The sequence below is a fragment of the Nelumbo lutea genome, chromosome 1 (assembly GCF_056320005.1).
Source record: "Nelumbo lutea isolate HS-2025 chromosome 1, American lotus-T2T, whole genome shotgun sequence".
NCBI lineage: Eukaryota > Viridiplantae > Streptophyta > Magnoliopsida > Proteales > Nelumbonaceae > Nelumbo > Nelumbo lutea.
The window spans coordinates 58,241,900-58,263,105 of record NC_142684.1 but is presented as its reverse complement, the minus strand read 5'-3'; the positions used below and the strand labels follow the sequence as shown (position 1 = coordinate 58,263,105).

At 36.2% G+C, this 21,206-nt stretch overlaps 1 protein-coding gene across 1 annotated transcript; it reads left to right on the top strand.

Moving 5' to 3' along the window:
* Window positions 1-3,750: 3,750 nt before the first annotated feature.
* On the top strand, window positions 3,751-7,687 carry LOC148874715 (xyloglucan endotransglucosylase/hydrolase protein 2-like). The gene is made up of 4 exons (XM_088964850.1): window positions 3,751-4,152; window positions 6,046-6,146; window positions 6,571-6,764; window positions 7,149-7,687. The coding sequence occupies exons 1-4, from the start codon at window positions 3,975-3,977 to the stop codon at window positions 7,531-7,533; spliced, it is 858 nt and encodes a 285-aa protein (XP_088820976.1). The 5' UTR covers window positions 3,751-3,974; the 3' UTR covers window positions 7,534-7,687.
* Window positions 7,688-21,206: the final 13,519 nt, after the last annotated feature.

Below are 21,206 nucleotides of genomic sequence, written 5' to 3'. Positions count from 1 at the left end.
TAATAAGGAAAAAACTTAGGCAATAACCCCCTTGTCTTATTCCTAAAATCTCACTCTCTCACTCTCTCTCTCTCTCTCTCTCACACACACACACACACACACACACACGCACACTAAATCATCTCCTCTCCTAAACTATCTCTCCCACCTAAAACATCTCCTAACCTATCTTACAATAAACAACCTAATTCCAACGCCTCTTTCCTAATCCCTTATTTTTCTTTCTCTATCTAAACTACTAATAATATGAGTAAAAAATATTTAAAATACTAATAAGAACAAAGAAAATAATACAATAAGGCAAATGATAAAAGAAATAAAATTTAATAATTAAAAAATTATTATAATTATGCATATTTTTTCTATATCATCATTGAAAATTTAATATTTAATTATAATAATTTATATCATATTGTAATAATTTTAATTTAAAAATGATTACAATAACATTATACTTAATTTATAATAATTATAAATTACTATTTTTTAATTTTAACTTAAAATTAATTACAATAACATTATACTTAATTTATAATAACAAATTATAATACGAATATAAAGTTTATATAGTAATATACCGAGCATAATATCATAACTAGGGGTGAGCAAAAAAAACCGAAGGTATCGGTTCGGTTTCAATTAACCAATATATAAAAATGGTGATTAACTGGTATATATTATTTATTATTTAAAATATGATATTTATATTTATTTATAATTTTTATATATATTTTTATAATATATACTGTAAAAAATAAAAAACAAAAAAACAACGAATTGAACTAATGGTTAACTAATTGGCTTTGGTTCGATTTCGATTACCGGCTTTCCAAAAACTGGTAGTATCTATTCGATTACAAAAAAAAGGCCCATAGTTTGTTAACGGAACCGTGAGCACCCCTAATCATAACTTAAAATACACATCAATAACAATTTACTAAATAAACTAAAATTTAATAAAATTGAAAATTATTAATTTTAACTCTATTTAATTTTCATTTTATAATAATGAAAAATTAACACAACAAGATGAGTTCAATACGGGCTTACCTTCACCCTACTCAGGCCCCTCATTTTGCCACATCATCCGGTTCCCATGTCACCCTACCTCCCATTTGAACACTAACAAAGTTGGAAACTTCCCAAACATTAAACATATAAGATAATTAAAATAATGAAAATATCAATTTATTTAGATATGTCAGTAATTAATTATTCATAAAATACATATATGTTTGAAAATTAATTTATTCATATCAATAATCAAACTTTAATATTTAAATATGAATTTATTATTATATGAAATAAATTATATATTAGTATTAGCAGAAATTGATAATTATTACATGAAATTTTCAGTAATTTAAAGATAATTAATTATTTTTATAATTTTAAAAAAGTAATTTTCAAAAATTTTCAGGTAATTTAAGAATAATATTTAATTTAAAATTTAATTTTTGTAATAAAAATTATTTATTGATATTTTCAACATTTATATTGGTTTTTGGCAATTGTAAAATATCAAATTGGAAAATTATTGGGAAATTTTAACTATATTTATAATTTTCATAACTATTTAGAAACTTTAATATTTTGTGAAAATTATTAAATTGGAAATGTTAATAATTTCCATAATTAATTATTATTAATCTACATTGGTTTTTGGTAATTATTAAATTGAAAAAATTATTGGGGAATTTAAATATTAATAATTTATATTTGGTAATTTTTAATGATTTCTAAAATTATCATAATTTACATTATTTTTGGTATTTATTGGGAATTTTTAATTTAGTTATTTTGATAAACTAAATTTATTGTTTTTGGTAATTTAATTTAGTGAAAGTTAATTTAATAAAAAATCTAAATTACTGAAATTTTTATAGTTTCAATAATTAATTATTCATAAATTCAAAACTTTTTGACAATTAATTTATTCACATCAATTTGGAAATTTATTCATAAGTTTTTGAAAAGTAATTTATTTATATCAATATTTGTATTAAGGATTTTTAAGATTTTCAAAATTTTCTTTCTATATATTTTTTTTCTTATGTACAAACAACAATAAATTATAAATAGATATTTGTATTAATTTAGTTTTGACATCCAATGCCAAAATTAGTTAGTTAGAATGGTCTCCTATTGGTTGTAGCAGAGACTTTCGAACAAATCCAGCTTGCACTAGAACCGAGTGGTTTTATGTGTTTGGGGATGATCCCCCCCCCCCCCCCCCCCGGGTGTGTAGCTCCATGGAGAAACAATTCTTAAGCCTTCCCTCTCCCAAAAATGAAAAATCCCTGGTATCTTTCAAATTATATGATTTTCCCGTGCATCGCACGTGCCCTTATTAATAGTAATTAATAATATGTCTAAAAGGGTAAATGTCATAGAGGACAATTTTGGTTAAAATCACTTGTTTTATCAACATATAAATAATTTACTATTTTACTATCATTTTTATTAAGGTTAGGTCTGAATACTATCTCGATTAATAATTGGTTCGGTTCTCAGTCTATCTTATGAAACTGATTAATAATTAGGGAAAATTCCCAATTAGTATCCTGTACTTTGTGCCTAGTATAACTTTGGCCCCTCGAACTTTAAAATGCGATAATTCAGTATCTAAACTTTCAAAACGTAGCAATCTAGTACTTGTCGTTAATTAGCCGTTAAGTGACATTTAAAAAGGACACAAATGCCCTTTGAGTGTCATTTAATTTTCTTCATCAACCATCTAAACATTGACAAAAAAATTAAAATTGCCAAATCCTTGCTTCTTCCATTCAAGAAAGCTGGGGTTATGCTTGAGTGGGCATTCTAGTGATCCCAACTTTTTTGAATGGAAGAAGCAAAGATTTGGGATTATTATTATTATATTTTTTTGTCAATGTTTACATAGTTGATAAAGAAAATTAGGTGACACTCAAAGGGCATTTGTGCCTTTTTAAAAATCACTTCACGGCTGATTAACAGCTAGTTAACGACAGATACTGGATTGTCATATTTTGAAAGTCCGGTGCTGAATTATAGCATTTTAAAGTTCGGGGACCAAAGTGACACTAGACCCAAAGTAAATGGTACTAATCGGGAATTTTCCCTAATAATTAGTTAAGGACTAGTAGTCCACCATGTCCCAAACCATACCTGACCCATTATTAACAGCTCGATATGTTAGTTTCATGAATTACTCGTCTAAATATTCTAAATAATAAGATGTTTTGTTATAGGTTTCTCTCAAGCCTGCCTGTAATAATTTGTACTAAGTTTAATAGCTTGTAATGTTTTAATCGTCATTTCCTTAGAAGCTCATATCTATAGAAAAAACTTGTTTGATGCATGTTCTTCAAAAGTTATATATGTTACTCAAATTTTCATGCTGGTGATGATATAGGAAGCCAGGTTAATTAGTATATAGTCACAAGTATTGATATCATTGTTTTCCCCAAGGAGAAATCTTTTTTTTTTTTTTCTTTTTGACCAAGTTATCAGTGGTTTGTGGTTAAACAGTTAGACCCCAACTATTATATGAATGGCAAATGCTAAAACTTAGGAACTTCAACTTTGAGTGCTCAACTGTTCAAAGAATTGTTGAAACTTCAAGTTCAGATCCAAGACTGGTTAGTGGAAGAGATCCGGTTCTAAGGGGTTGATAAACAACTAACCCAAATAGAGTTTGAAGCGCTCACAACTTCTATATCATTTGTCTTCTAAGTGTCCCTACTTATATATATATGTTTTTAAGCTACCAGGAAAGCAAGTACTTGCTTGCATCCTAAGTATAAGGAGACAATACATAAACTCCTTGCCAAGTGCGTAGAGGAATGGTAGAGGGAGTTATGGTCACAGAATATTTGCATGTTCTTGAGTCTTTTTAACTGATCAGAAAGTCTGATGATGCACGCTTTATTAAGAGACAGTTACTAGGGATAAGCCTACACTACTTTCTCTTTGTGAGTTCAACTTTTCTTACAATGAGGTCTTTCTTGTTGGGCTTGTCTGTATTCCTCTTGGTTGGTGGGGCACTTGCTGGAAGAAAGATAGCCATTCCCTCCAGCTTTGATAAGAATTACTACGTTGCATGGGCACAAGATCATGTCCAGTTCCTACACCAAGGAAAAGAAGTCCAGATCTCCATGGACAAAGCCTCTGGTTAAATCCTCTACATTTCACCTTTCTTTTTGTTTCTTATTTCTACTTTATTTGAAGTTGTTAGATAGATACAGATAGTCATTGATTAGTTCTGAGTTCTGTATATTTCTGCTTCAAAATTCTCTACTTTTTCCTCATGCATGCTTTGTTTTATATAACTTATCTCTGAGTTGGAATATTACCAGGCATCCTACCGCCATTTATTTGAGGAATAGAGTAAACCCATTTAAAGATTTGATTTGAAATCACATCTTTGAGACTTAGTGCTTAATCAGACCTCATGAAAATACTGCATGTAAAAGTCACCTAGCACACAAGGTCCTACTATAGTATTTTCTGCAAGTACTTGAGATGTCCTTCTTAGGCCTCTTTCATGGAGGTTTCTGTATATTCTCTTTCTCCTTCTTCTTTCTTTAATAAAATTTTATTCTTTACTTAAAAAAAAAAGAACTTTTGAGATGCCCACAAAGAGATCAAAGCTTCACATCATTAATAAAGTTTTTCGTTTTGTTATTGATGAAAAAAAGTATGAGAAAAAGGGATCTAGCCTGAGAATAGCCACTTTGTGCAAATATATAATACCAAAGGTTAGGTCTGTATCCAATTACCCCTCCCAAGACCCCAGATAGTTGGGACCAACCGGCCGTACATCCAATATTTGGCTTTTTTTTTCTTTTAATTTGATTGTATCAAGTGTCCAAACTGTAGTTTTCATCTCTGCCTTCTCTCCTGCCTTCAATTCCGAGACCAGAGGTTGGTTTTTTATTATTTGGGTTTCTTTGTTCTGTATGCTTTTGTAGGTTCTATTCACTCACAAAAATTGTCTTATGTGGTTTCACAGTATATATGGGTAGTAATGATAAACCCAATTAGGTCATTGGCCCAACCAATCGAGTATTTTTTTTTTCTGTTTTGAAGCCTCAAATAATCTTTTCTTACTTTTGGCCTTTTGGGTTGGTTTTTTAGCCTCACAAACTCTTATTCTTGCCTTAGTTGTTTATTAACCCCTTAGAATTTGTTTCCTCTCAACTACCCAGTCTTGGATCTAAACTTGAAGTTTCCACAATTCTTGGCTCAACTGTTGAGCAGTCAAAGCTGAAATTTCCAATTTTTAGCAATTACAATTAATTAATAATTTAAATTAGTAGTTAGACTCTGTCTAGCCACAAACCACCAATAACTTAGTCAAAGAAGAGATTTCTTTAGGGCAAACAATGAGTGGCTTATGAACTTATAACTACTACCCTACATATATCACCATCCACCAGTATGAAGATTTCTCTTGGTTGGTGGGTTACTTGCTGGAACACTGAACGAATACCTCCCGATTTGGTGAAAACTATTATATTCCATGGACACAACACCATGTTCAGTTTCTATACAAAGAAAGAGAGGTCCAGTTCTCCATGAATGAATCCTCTTGTAAATTAAATACCCTTATATTTCATTCTTTACTTTGTTTCTTATTTCTACATCCCTTCCATGTAGCCACGTGGCAACCCTTTCTTCTACACTAGAGTGCCACTTCAATTCTCTCTTTTATGTTTTCAATCATTTAGCCAACTCCCTCCTAAAATTTCTCCTAAACTATCTTTTTCACCTAAATTTCTTTCTAAAACACCTCTTAATCTATATTTCCACGTGACAGCCCTCTCTTCTTCACTAAGTACCTTGTTATGTTAAGTATTACCATTTAGAGACGATGAACAAACTTGAAATTGTGTTGATTCCTAGCTTAGAACAGAGTTTGGTGAACTAATTAAATTTCTGTGGCCAAATTGTAATAGTTCTTGAAACTGAATGATTACCATAGGAAAGACTATTAACTTCATTATTAAGGATTTGGGCTGTAATTGAAAACTTCTTCTATCCATTTCTTTTTATTGAATATAGGATCTGCTATAGCATCAAAAATGGTCTATGCGTCTGGGTTCTTTAATATGAGGATCAAGGTACCAGTTGGGGACTCTGCCGGCGTTGTTACAGCATTCTATGTAAGAAGCTTTGCTCATTATTTCTTAATATAATGGTTGGAAAGACCTCCATTGATTCATGCTTAAACCTCCACTATATTTTGACCTCCATGAAAACCTCCTTTCATGTTTCAGCACATGAAAACTTTATTGTGATTAAGATTTTATTAGTGCATGCATTTGCATATTTAGTTTAAATGTAAAAGGATGTTTTTGCAGAGGCCAAAGTACAGGGGTGATTTAAGTATTTGTTAGGATACACATTGGAAAGTTGAAGTGATTTCCCCTTGTTCTGTTTTGGTATTAATTCTGCTTGGATATCCTATAATTTTCTTAAATCCTAGTAGATGTGAAGAACTGAATGAGAGAAGTGTCAGAACTGTTTTTAATTTTTAGTCCATGTTTAGTTTAGGAATGAAAAGTTATTGACTCTAAAGATGTGCAGCTGACCTCACACTCGGATATTCATGATGAGCTGGACTTTGAGTTCCTGGGAAACAAAGAAGGGAAGCCTCACTACCTCCAAACAAATGTCTATACAAATGGTGTAGGGAATAGAGAGCAGAGATTTCTTCTATGGTTTGATCCCTCTGCACGTTTCCATACTTACAGAGTACTCTGGAACACACATCAAATAGTGTAAGTTGAATTGGAGAAAGTAGAAATATAACTCTCTCTGTCTACCATAAAAATATTATATAAAATCGGGAAATTTATGATGCGGGAAAGACATGGTATCCGAAGAGTTCTGATCAATCAAAACCCACCCATGAATTTTAATAAATAACACTTGATTAGTTAACACATGTATGATTCCAATCGATTGGTCAGAAGTTTTGGGGATATCAAATCTTTTCTATGTCATAATTGAACCCAAAATAGGGAAATCTACTCAGTTCATCATACATATACAGTGTCTATTTGGAATCCAAAGTCTCATATGGTAACATTAAGAGTGCCTGTTTGGGAGGGCTAAAGTACATTGGCCGTCTCTGTCCTATTCTCATTGTGGGCATTGTGCAGGTTTTTCGTGGACGATACTCCCATTAGGGTTTTCAGGAACAAAGCAAAGATAGGAGTCCATTACCCATCACAACCAATGCAAGTAGTAGGAAGCATATGGGATGGAGACAGTTGGGCAACAGATGGAGGCCAAACAAAGGTTAACTGGACTGTAGCACCATTCAAGACCTACTTTCGGAATTTTGATATTGATGCTTGCCCTTCTTCTAAATTGCCTCAGCTTTGCTATTCTCCCAAGTTTTGGTGGAACAGAGACAAGTATTCGAATCTAAACTCCACTCAACAGAAACGATATCTCTATGTCAGGAAGAATTACATGGTCTATGACTACTGTTCCGACAAAACTAGGTACCCCGTGCCCCCTCCAGAATGTGATGCAACATGAGTCAACTCGGCCTCCATCCAGGACTACTGCCATCATCAACAATTAATAAATATCTCGAATTATTGTCATAAGGGATTAATTAGAATATGTATGACTACCCTGTTAGTCTTATTTTTCTAAATTCCTGCTGCAACTTGATCAAAATTTTTCCAAATACTCGTCAAGATCATCACAAATTCCAGTTTACCTCGTTTACAACTGTGAAAACAAATATTCACTTTCCCAAGCATAATTATCACATTTTGTTGAGAGTTGTAAGGAAGTGCTGTAACCATGGTTGCAGTAGGGTTTGAGGGGGAGTGGATACAGACATAATCTTTTCCATTTTTTTTTTTTGTTGTAAAATAGCTGCTTTCAGATTCAAACCAATCATGGCTTATATATAATAGGGGATGGATTTCAATGCTCTTAGGGATACCTGTACGGCTGTACCACCCCACCAGATATTAGATTATCTATGGTACGATTCTGGATCTCATTATCTACACTACGATTCCGGATCTCCTGCCCACGAGAACTCTCTCCATGTCTATCCACCACACTACATCTTGTGAATTGAAAACATCTTTCCCTGCATAATACTATGTAGGAGGATGAGATGTTCTCCTTGTATGACTGCGATGTTATGTGGGTAGACGTGGACAGAGTTTTTGTGAGTAGGAGACCTAGACTCTCCCCGTACACACACTTCATTAATAATCACAACTTGCTGGGCCTTGACTTTCAAGGCCCTTTCTCACAAGGACAGTGGACAGATAATCAGCAAAGCCTTGCTAATGTTAGAGAACAATTTGATAGAGCCATCTCTAACCTCCAATCAAGTTTTTAAAACTGACCCAGACAATGAACGGTTCAACCGCCTGAGTCAGCAGTTTGCTGACCAAATCAACGTTTTTTAACAAAAATTTGGTTTTGGAGAAAAACAAAACCGGTCACCTGACCAGTTTTCGGTTCTTCTGGTCCGACCGTCCGGTCTGATCCAATTTGGAAAACCATGCCTCCAATGGCTATACATCTTCCCAAACACCAAGATTTCCCCTACTTACTCAATCAACTCGGGTCACTGCATGCGGCATTTTACTTGACACCTAACCACCTCACTCATTCCATTGGAGCCATTTTCACTTCCTCCCCTTTTGGGGGGAGGATGAGGACTGTCATTATCTCATTTCCACACCTTGGGGCACTAATATCCATGACCTTGCAGATGGTTGTATAGTATCTAAGTTACTAACCCTACCCTAAGGCTATGTTTGGTTTGAAGGAAAAGGTAGGGAAAGGAAAGGAAAGGCTGCAGGCCAGGAAACCTGTGCAGACTTTATATGGGTTTCCCTATATTTCCCTTCCTTTTCCTACCTTTTCTTTCAAACCAAACACAGCTGAAGAAGAAGCCTATCCCGTTGGAATAAAGAACATTTTGGAGACATCAAGTGTAGGCTACAGCAAATTGAAACCTAGCTCAATTCTCTGAAATTGCACGAGGATAACCCTAATTATATGGTGAGGATCAAGAAGCTTGAGATAAAATATAGCATTTGGCTAGATAGGGAAGAGTATCTGTGGTAGCTCAGATCTGGGGAACTATGGAGGTCTCAATACAAAGTTCTTCAATAATATAATTCAATAAGGCTTTGAAGATGAAGAAATCCTACAAATTGGCTCCTATTTGAGGATGGTCGGGAACTATGGCACGAGGAGCAAATCAGCAAGGAGCTCAAAACGGAATATAATTCTTGAAAGCAAGTGGCAAAGATGAAATGGATGAATGTCTTCTTAGTGATTTATCCTTACCCACACTGAGGAGAGGATGTGATCGCTCTACTTGCTGAACCTATAATGAAGAAGTAAAGCAAGCAATGTTTCAAATGCATCTACATAAAACCCCGGGTAAGGATGGTTTCACTAGTTTTTTCTATCAAAGTTACTGGGATGTGGTAGGCTCCGATATCTTAAGGACTGTCAAAGACCTACCCATTACAGACCCATTAATCTTTGTAATGTTTCTTACAAAATTGTGTCAAAGGTGTTTGCAAACCAACTCCAACCCTTGATGCCAAAGTTAATTGTGCCAAACCAAGCAAGTTTTGTGAAGGGCAGGCAGATATCTGATAATATCATTTTGGCATATGAAATTCTTAAGTACATGAGAAAAAAAAAGTGAAAGAAGTGATGGTTAGCTATAAAGGTTGATATGTCTAATGCCTTTGATCGCATGGGTTGGACTTTCTTAACCTCTGTTATGAGGAAGATGAATTTCCCTCCGATTTGGTATGGCATGATACACCAATGCATTTTAATTTTTTCAAACTCATTCTCAACGGCTTTAAATGGAGGGTATTTTGGTAATTTTACCATAAAATGTGGGCACCGGCAAGGCGAACCGCTATCACCTTACCTTTTCATTATTGGGATGCAAGCACGATGACTGTTTTATCTTTTGTTGGGCTAAGACAAACCAATTGCAGAGGCTGCATGATGTAATAGTTATTAACCTATGCTTTGGGATTGTTGTCGCCAATGAAATTTTGGACAAGGTGAAAGCTAATTAAACTAGAATTGGAAAGCACAACTTTTATTACAAGCCGCTGCACATGCTTTACCTACTTCTCGAATGAGCATGGTTCTATTATTGCATGGATAGATTGCTAAAATGGAAAGATTATATTAACATGGAGTTTCGTATGGGAACAAGATTCTAATAAGTGCACCCTGTCCCCCTTGCTTACGAGAAAAGTAATTAGTCCAAACAATTTGGAGGCCTAGGTTTGCGGAGACTAAAGGAAATGAACAGCACTTTTTTCTCTGGAGGCTACTAAAGGTCTTGTTCGTTTACTGGTTGAGAAAGTTGGTCAATGGGTATCTTTTTTTTCCATTGACCCACTTCATAATGTTTTTTTTTTTTTTTTTTTGCATTTACGAATTGGTCCCACAATAAAATAAGCTCCACTTCCCCTCATAAAATTTACTCATTTGGAGAAAACTTTTGTGGTGATTCGTGGGGATTGGGAGAGAGAGAGAGAGAGAGAGAGAGAGAGAGGAAAAGAGAGAGGTACGGTTGAGAGGAAAAAGTTACTACTGGCTGCCACCAGCTTTCTATTTATATTAACATCATAAAAGAATCAGAAATTATAAGTATGCCCCTGGAGGCATATCCTAAAATCAGAATATTAAGAAAAATGAAAGAGGAAAAAAGAAACAAGTAATTGTAACTGTCCAACAGCCTACTAACAACAGTTGTAAAGTAACAATTAAGTAAGCCTTACAACACTCCCCCTCAAGTTGGGCTGAAGATGTCTATCATGCCTAGCTTGTCACATAACTCATTGTGTCGTGAGCACGGAAGTCCCTTTGTAAGGACATAAGGGCATCAGCAAGTTGTTCCTTGGAGTTGACATAAGGGATGCAAATTTCCCTTTTTTCCAGTTTTTCCCTTATGAAGTGTCTATCCACCTCAATATGCTTGGTCCTCTCATGTAGGACTGGGTTGCTGGCGATGTTTATTGCAGCCTTGTTGTCACAGTAAAGGGACATAGGACTATGAACAACAACTCCAAGCTCCCTATAAGGTTCTTTAACCAAAGGACTTCAGCCATCCCATGTGCCATAGCTCTATATTCAGCTTCAGCACTTGACCTTGCTACCACACTTTGCTTCTTGCTCTTCCAGGTCACCAGATTTCCTCCCACAAATGTGCAATACCCACTAGTGGACTTTTTATCATCCACAGCTCCTACCCAATCAGCATCTGTAAAGACTTCCACCTTTAGGTGATTGTGTTTATTGAATAGTAGGCCTATTCTTGGATATTTCCTCAAGTATCTAAGGACTCTCTCTACTGCCTCCATGTGTGGCTTCTTAGGAGAGTGCATAAACTGGCTCAAGACCCCAACGGAATAGGCAATGTCTGAAGGGGTTATGGACAGTTAAATCAGCTTTCCCACTAACTTTTTGAACTGCTTCACATCTTTCAAAAGTTCACCAACATAGTCACCTAGCTTGTGGTCCACATCCATAGGAGTATCTACCGGCCTTGCATAAAATTTACTTGTATCCCGTAATAGATCAAGGGTGTATTTCCTTTGAGAGACAAAGATACCATTTTCCGAGCGGGCAACTTAAATCCCAAGGAAATACTTCAGGAGTCCTAGATCTTTCACTTCAAATTTAGATGAAATGAACTGTTTCAAGTTCTGTATCTCTGAGTTCCAACTTCCTGTAATGATGATATTGTCTAGATACACTATCAATACAACAACATGTTCCTGACATCTCTTCACAAAGAGTGTATGATCAGACTGACAATGTTTGAATCTCATCTCTTGAACTGCCATGTGAAACTTACTGAATGAGAGACTGTTTTAAGCCATAGAGAGACTTTCGTAGACACCTTATTTTCACTCTCCTTGGCACAAAATCCAGGAGATTGAACCATGTATACCTCTTCTTCTAAGTCACCATTCAGGAAAGCATTCTTTATGTCCAGTTGATGCAATTCTCAATCAAGATTAGTAGCTAAAGACAGGAGAACCCTAATTGATTTTATCTTAACCACCGGGGAAAAAGTCTCATCATAGTCAATCCCATATACTTGTGTGTACTCTTTGGCCACTAGTCTTGCTTTGTACCTTTCAACTGTTCCATCTGCCTTGTGCTTAATTGTGAACATCCATTTGCACCCCACGGGGTCTTTCCACTTTGGAGGATCCACCAATTCCCAAGTCTGATTTTTGTGGAGGGCATTAATCTCCTCCTTCATGACATCTACCCATTCAGGGCATTTTAAGGCTTCTACAACATTTTTGGGAACAATGATGCAATCAACTGCCGATAGGAAGGCTCGGTACGAGGGAAAATGTGGTCATAGGAGACAAAGTGGGTAATGGGGTGTTTGGTAGTGCAGGACCTGACTCCCTTTCATTGGGCAATAGGAATGTCAAGGTCATCCACAGTAGGAGTAGGGTTAGGGGGTGGACTTACCTCCTGGGAGTTTGATGATGTTAGTTGTTCAATGTTTGGCTGCTCCACATTTCTATCACACCACTGATCTCTATGATGTATACGTTGGAAGACACGAAAGGGAGTAAGGTCCGGAATAGAAGGAATAGATACCTGAACCTACTTTTCCTCTTCCACACTACGACTCTCCCCCTGAGGAGGAGGGAAAAATGGCTCAGACTCAAAGAAGGACACATCTATAGACACAAAAAATTTACGACTAACTGGGTCAAAGCACCGATACCCTTTTTGAGAGGAGGGGTACCCCAGAAAGACACAAGGAATGGACCAAGGGTCTAACTTACCTCAGAATGGAGACAAATCATGGACAAAGGCCCGACAACCAAAGACTCTCATGGGGATGGAAAATAAAAGAGACTAAGGGTACAATAACTGATGAGGGGCCATGTAGTTCAGTACTTTGGAGGGGCATGCGGTTGATGACATACGCAGCTGCAAATATAGCATCCACTCAAAACCTTTTTGGGACATTCATGTGTAACATCATCCCGCGGGCTACCTCAAGAAGGTGTCTGTTTTTCCTTTCTACAACACCATTTTGTTGTGGTGTTCTAGCGCATTAGCTCCTATGAATAGATCCGTGGGAGGCGAAGAACTCATTGAGCTCCCCATAGAAGTATTCCTTCGCATTATTAAATTAGAAGATTTGTATTTCAACATGGAAGTGTGTAAACGCCATCCTCTGGAAGTCTTTCACTATCTTGGAACTTCATCTCTACTACGCATAGGAATTACCCATGTATAGCGAGAGTAATCATCGATCAATGTAATAAAGTACTTATATTCACCCTCAGAGATTACATTGGTAGGCCCCCATACATTAGAATACACAACATGAAAAGGAACATTTGATCTTTTATTACTTGAGTGAAAAGTTGTTCTACATTGTTTGCTCAACTGACACGTTTGACACATGAACTCTGACACTAAACATGACTTAAATAAAACTGAAAACAAATATTTTATTATTTCGAAAGAAACATGACCTAACGACTATGCCACAAGAAAATTTGACTCTTATTTGACTGACTATGCGACTCTGAGGATGACACCGAGAGACTAATTTTATTGTCGAGAATATAGATACCATCCACTAGGCTTCCTCTACCAATCATCCTCCCAAAAGTTAGATCCTGAAAAACACGAGTCAGCAAAAAATGTCACACTACAATTCAAGGAGCTTGTAATGCTACTAATTGAAAGCAAGTTTATGGGAAGCTGAGGGACATGCAATACACAATTCAGGTTAAGGCCATGGGGAAGGGATATTGATCATTGGCCTGCAATGGAAGAAAAAGAGCCATCTGCAAGTCTCACTCTATCCCTTCCTGACAAAAGACTATAAGACTGGAATAAGTTAGGCTTACCAATCATGTGGTTAGAGGCCCCTGAGTCAATGATCCAAGGGGAATCTATGGGAGTGGCATGGAATGCAGAAGCCATATTACCTGAAATAGATGCAAATGAAGTAGAGGGAGTACCAGTGACTGAGCTGTCCATTTGCCATAAGGCCCTACCATAAGATTCCAAGTGCTCTCTAAAGGAATTCGTTATATCCTCCTTAGGGTCAAACTTATTAGGGTGGTCCCGGGTACTACCGACAACTTGAGTATCTTGGGTTGCCACATGTGTGGTGCTCATTTTCTTCAAATGACCTTTACCCTATTCTTGATTCTTTGCTGCCCACTTGGGTTTCCCATGGATGTCCCAACAAGTGTCACGTGTATGTTGTGAACGCCTACAGTGGGTACAGAACAACTTATCTTTATCATCCGCCTTCTTAGGGTCACTTTTCTTTCCCATGGAGCTATTATTCATTGCAGCCAAGGCAACTTGTTGCTCCCCCTCAGCTGTAACCATCACATTCTGCCTGCTTTCTTCATATTGGATAAGGGAGTATACCTCGTAAACTATAGGCAACTCTTTGCTTCCTAGGATCTGCACCCTTAATGGTTCATATGCAGGGTTCAGTCCCAACAAGAAAGCAAACACCCGTTGCTGAGAAACCAGCTTCCTGTAGGCCTTAGCATCATCATCATGCTTCCACTCTATGGCCTGATAATGGTCCAATTCCTTCCATATGGAGGTAAGGGTTGAATAGTATGAAGACAAGCTACAGTTTCCCTGTTTACATGTTGAGGATTCAACTTGCAACTGGTAAACCTTGGTGTAATGCCTTTGCTCAGAATAGGTAGTTCTGGCATGTTCCCAGATCTCACTAGTGGTGTCTGCCCACATAAAATTCTTTTTCACATCAGGTTCCATGGCTGCGAGGAGCAAAGACATCACCATACTGTTTTCTTGGTCCCACCTATCATGTTCAGCCGTCTCACCCTTGGGTTCTTTCACCCTTCCATTGATGTAACCAACTTTACCCCTTGTCGTGACATAGAGTTTTACACTCTTAGCCCACTCCAGGTAGTTCAGACCGCTTAAAGGGGTAATTGGCATGGGATAAACCATGTTTTCACCTCCCATACTGGTTGTGCTACAGGTTGGTGTAGCCCCCGATGAAGTTAATTCATGACTTGCCATCGAATACTACTGAAAATCAGTCCAAATACCACCCAACAACACAGCCGCCACAATCAGAATGTGAGCAACTCAGGGTTTACTCCTAGAATGTGAGCAAAAGAACATTAAATACTACTAAGAACAAAGGGAATACTGTTGAGAACAAGGGGTTTAGTCAACACAACGTCCAAACAGAACAATAAACCAGTCTGGTAATCGGTTCAGCACCACCAATGCAAACATTACAATCAGTCTAATTGTAGTTCACACACTCTAACCATCCAACGTCCAAACAAATAACTATATAATCAAGGCATGAGCCCTATGCACCATCAGCCAAAGAAGGCTGAGACAAACAGAAACAAAAGGACACACTTGTTCAGCACTTGTACGAAGGTGCTAATCTGAACTTGACTTCACAGCATTGAAAAGAGGAGTCTGCACCAGCATTACCCTTCTCCGATTAAGGTTTTCTTGCTATTACGGCCAAGAAAAAGAAATCGCAAAAGCTGCCGCTAGAAACTGCTAGGGTTTCTACAGAAACAACCACGTCCAAACACTTTTTAAGAATAGGGTAGGAGGGATCATAGGTCTTTTTCAACCCAGAAAACCTAGCTCTGATACCATGTGGTGATTCGTGGGGATTGGGAGAGAGAGAGAGAGAGAGAGGAGGAAGAGAGAGGTACAGTTGAGAGGAAAGAGTTACTACTGGCTGCCGCTAGTTTTCTATGTATATTAACTTCATAAAAGAATTAGAAATTACAGGTATGCCTCTGGCAACGTATCCTAGAATCAAAATAATAAGAAAAAAGAAACAAGTAACTGTAACTGTCCAACAGCCTACTAACAACAACTATAAAGTAACAATTAAGTAAGCTTTACAACAACTTTTATAAATCATAATAAGACAACTTTACCCATTTTTATATTAGTTTTTTTGAGTAAAAATGTCATTATGTTACTTGAGAATCCTATAAATCAAAAGAACATGAGTAAATGCACTTACCCAGATAAATGTTGCCCAGGAAACATTTACCTGGATAAATACACTTACATGGATAAGTTACAAAGATGCAAACTAGCAAGGCTAAAAGATAGAAATTCACTTTGTGCTAGAGTTATCCAAGCAAAATACTATGATGGTAGGAGCCTTTGGCAGGTAAAAGTTAATAACGGCGCCTCTTATTGATGGAAGCCAGTTGTCATAATCCATGGCTCTCTCAAGCCTAATATTTTTTAGCTTATTAAAGATGGCAGGAATGTTTTTAGCTTGGGGTTTTTAGACTGCACTCCATTGGAGGTAGATGTCAGCTCGGAATTGATGCCAATTCACGAGCTGGTATGAGTGCTATAGGTGGAGCTGTTTAAAATTTTGAATTGTTGTAGGTCTACAGTTCAAATCAGATTTCTGAGGTGGAGTGCAGTCTAAAAATCCCTTTTAACTTTCCATGACCCTTGGGTTCTGTCAATCATTGGAGTGTCCCCTCAGACTCTCTCCTTTCTACTTATGACATGGATTGAACTAGAATATATGACTTGATGGATTTGAATGGCTCATGGAGACAAGACATGGTTTTCACTCTATTCAATAGCCCCGAGGTGTCCATACCATGTCAATAGGGGTGGAAACAAACCGAGCTTTTGACGAGCTATTCGAGCTCAGCTCGGCTCGTTAAGCTCGCGAGCCTAGCTCAGCCTATGTGTATATGAGTATATGTGTGTATATATTTATTATACATATTATGCCTCTAGAACAAATCTTATTGGTGGGGAATACAGATGTATGGTGGCCCCATTCACACTCTAAAGAAAGCAATTACCAAACAAAAAAAAAGAGGGAAAATGAAAAATCAATCGAACAAGCAAGCATTGAGCGAAGAAAACCCTTGTTTCAACTTTCAACCCTCCCTCTCCCTACATTGTGAGCTGCGAGTCAATGACTGCAAGGCTACAACTCTGCAACTGCGAACTGGCAGTACTCTCTTCATTAGCTGATGCCCGACAGACCGGCGGTACTCACAGCTCTCAGTCAAATCTCATCTCTTACCTTCTCAGTCTCTCACAGCCGAGGCTTGATGGTATTGTCACCTCTCACTCTCTTAGTCTCGGTCTCTCTTCTTCTTCTTCTTCTTCTTCTTGGGTTTTTCTTTGTCCTTTGTACAGCTCTGAGAGCTTGGAAGGACTGATTGGCTCCCATCAACAACACTGTAACCAATCGTCCAATATTCAAAGGTAACAATCAATTGATTCAATCCCAAAACCACAAAGACCACTACACCGTCCAATCGTCCATGCTAACTTGTTGCAATATTTGTAAATCCACATTACTCAATAAAATGGCAGATCATGTTCATACGATGCTTCCAACCTAATAAGGGGTTGGCGTGTCCATGATTAATTGTGGGGTTGTAGCTAATGGTTTCTAACTTTTTTTTTTATGAATAGCTAATGGTTTCCAGTTCGGTGAATTTAAATCTAAATCAATTTAATTTTTACTATAGCATACCAAGAACTATGAGGAAAAGAACCGTAGAAAGAGAAAGCTTAATTGTTTTGATGTATTACTAGAGTAAAATTTTGGTTACATGCTATTACTAGAGTAAAAAAACTAGATTAGATCCTATTGCTGCTCAATTTTTTTTATTGCTACTCCTTACACACTAATACTATGACACTAACCTTATAATATCTATCAACCATACATTGGGAATTTATAATTCAGTTAAGAGTACCAAGGAGATTAGGACTGCATTTGCTTTGTGAATATATTATTTTATGGGATTATTGTCTTTGGCTTGGACAAGTTTGTTCATTTGTGATTTGGTTAGGATTTAGGAGTAAAAACATTTTCTTGTATCACAGTTGTATGATGAGAATTTTCTATGCATTGCAATCCTTGATTTATTTCTTCATTAACTGAAGAAAAGATAAGTTTAAGGGTTTTCATTTTGAGGGGTGAGAGGTAAATATTGGGTCCATTGTTAGCTTAAGGGTTTTCATTTTGACTAGTTTGTAAATTATTTTTTCTCATTTTGGTCAACACTTTGCACTTGTCATTAAACTTCTCATGGCTTTTCAAGGATGCATTGAGTTGATGGAAAAGTAGCTATTGGCTTGTACACATTATAAGATTTCACTAGGATTTAGGAAGGATATGCCCTATTATTTTTATTCTTTCTTTTTTCAATTTGTTAATTATTTATGTAATTAGGTATAACTTATAACTGTTGATTGATTTATATATGTAATTTGATATAACTTATATGTCCTAATCTACTCCTTATCCAAGCATGTTGATTGATTTATATTAACGATCAGAATGATCAAGTAGTAACTAACCAATTTGAAATGTAGGAATGCCATCATCCCCCATTCATGATCACAATCTTTCAACAAATATTCTCTCAACCTCTATAGGACTCTCGCTCTCTCATTCTGTGTCTGGTCCATCCCTTATCACCATGATTGACACTATCGATGATTCTTCAACAAATGAGACAAGTCAAACAGCAAATAATACAAACAATCCCATTGCAAGTGCTCTTTCAGGTGGTATTCAAATTGGACCTCAGAGTCCTATTGAAGTTGAGAAAGATGGTCCAATATCGAAGTCAAAAAAGCAAAAAACTTCAGGTGTATGGTTGGAGTTCGAAGAGGTAAAAATTGTTGATGGAACAAAGAAGGCCTAGTGTATCCATTGCAAGAGTAAATTATCTATACAATCTACTGGAGCTACAAGTCATATGGGTAGGCATTTGAAATCATGCATATCAAGAGAAGTGCTTTGAAAGCTAAGAAACAACATAAGCAACAAATGACCTTGAGTTTTCAACCAATAGATTGCAATGTTGATGTAGAAATTGTGGGTCCTCCTCTCTTAGATCCTACTGTTGTCACAAAGTATGACATTCCAAAATGAGAAAGGCAGTTGCTCATTGAGTTCTTATGCATGAGCATCCATTTACTATAGTGGAAGAAGAAGGTTTTATTTTCATGATGAAGATGTGTAATCCATCTTTTGAGAAGATTTCTTAGAAGTCACTAAAGAACGACAGACTGTATAGTTGTGTATGAGGATCAAAAGAATAAGTTGAAAAATCTTTTAAAGGGTATTTTGTAGATTAGCATAACCACAAACCTTTGGAAGTCACAAAACCAATGGATTGAGTATATGGTGATAATTGGTCAATTCATAGATGCCAATTGGAGGTTACAAAAGCGTATTCTCAACTTTGTTCATGTTCTTCCGCCTCGTCAAGGTGTTGATATTGCAGATGCAATTTACAAGTGCTTAAAGGAGTGGGGCCTTGAGAATAAGGTGTTTACAGTTTCTGTTGATAATGCATCATGTAATAATTCATGTTTGAGGTTTTTGAGAGAGATCTTTTCTAGGGATAAGAAATTGCTTTGTGATGAAAAATTGTTTCATGTGTGATGTTGTGCACATATTCTGAATTTGTTGGTTCAAGATGGTTTTAGTGAAATTGGTCACATCATAGAAAATGTGCGTGAGAGTGTCAAAACATTAACTAGTTTGAGGGTAGGAAACAAACTTTTTCTAAAATTGTACAACAATTATAACTAGGTACAAAGAAATTGGTTATTGATTGTCCTACCCATTGGAATTCAACTTTTGAGATGTAATCATGTGCTTTGAAATTCAGAGATGTGTTTCCAAGATTTCAAGAAAGGGAGCCCAATTATGACTACTTGCCAACTCCCAAAGAATGGGAAAAAGTGGAAAAAGTATGTGAGGTACTTGAAGTGTTCAGTGTAGTTACCAACATTATTTCTAGTAATGACTATCCTACTTCTAATTTGTACCTCAGCGAGATCTATAGGGTAAAAGAAATTTGAACTTAAAGTTAATGGATGAAAATGGTTTCATTCGAAGGATGGTTGGGAAAATGAAAGTGAAGTTGGACAAGTATTAGGGTGAATGTAATCTATTAATGGCAGTGGATTCCATCTTGGATCCGATGTGTAAATTGAGGCTAGTTGAGATGTGTTCCAGAAATATATTCAGAAGTTGAAGCTAGAAGAAACATTGAGCAGGTTCGAGGGGCTTTATACCAACTTTATGATGAATATGGAGCTGCTTATAATGCTTCTAGCAGTGACCAATCATCCACTAAAGGGAATGGTAGCAATAGGTCTTCTGTAAGTTCTAGTTCTAGCTTTCAGACATCAACAAATTCAGGATGAACAAAATTGATGAGTTATGTAAAGAGAGTTGAGATCATTCCCTCACCAAAATCAGAGTTAGATATGTACCTTGAGGTGGGTGTTTATATTTGGGAGGAAGAAAGGTCACATTATGAGTTTAATGCTTTGGAATGGTGGAGGGCAAACAATTTGAAATATCGGGTATTGTCAAAGATGGAAGATGAGATTCTTGCTATTCCAATATCCACAGTAGCTTCAGAAGCTACATTCAGTGCTGGTGGTAGGGTAATTGATTCTTATCATGCATCTTTGACTCTAGAGACTGTTCAAGCTTTGATTTGTGGAGGGGATTGGATGGGGTGAATAAAAAACAAAATGTATTTTACACTTAATTTATACTTTTTATTGCTTATTGGCACACTATTTATTTATTTATTTTCTTTGGTTTATTGTTCATCAATTATTAAACTTGCCATTTTTCATGTTTGTAGGTGGACAAGAAACCTATTGAGATAGTTCTACCTGTTTCTTAATGATGCCTTCAACTTTGAGTAAATTGTCAATCAGTGGCTGTGGATTCAATTGTTTAGGATATTTAACTTTTGGATTTTTCTAGTTGCTTTATGGTTATAGACCTTATGGTTAGAAAATTATAATAGATATTTAACATTTGAACAAAAATAAATGGCACTAGCAATTTATATTTGATGGTTTTATTTAACTCTTAATGGCACTAGCAATTTATATTTGATGGTTTTATTTAACTCTTAATGGCACTAGCATCTTACATCTGACCAAAGCTTACTAATTTTGTTAAACCTTTTTTTTTTTTCTATTCACCTTCTCTAAATTGGAAACAAGGCATACTAGTGTTGCTTTGACAGCATTGATTAAACTTAGGAAAATTGGGCTTATTGGCCCTACTGAATACTGATCGGACTGTAGTGGTTAGTAGTTAAAACTGCTCATGGGATGAA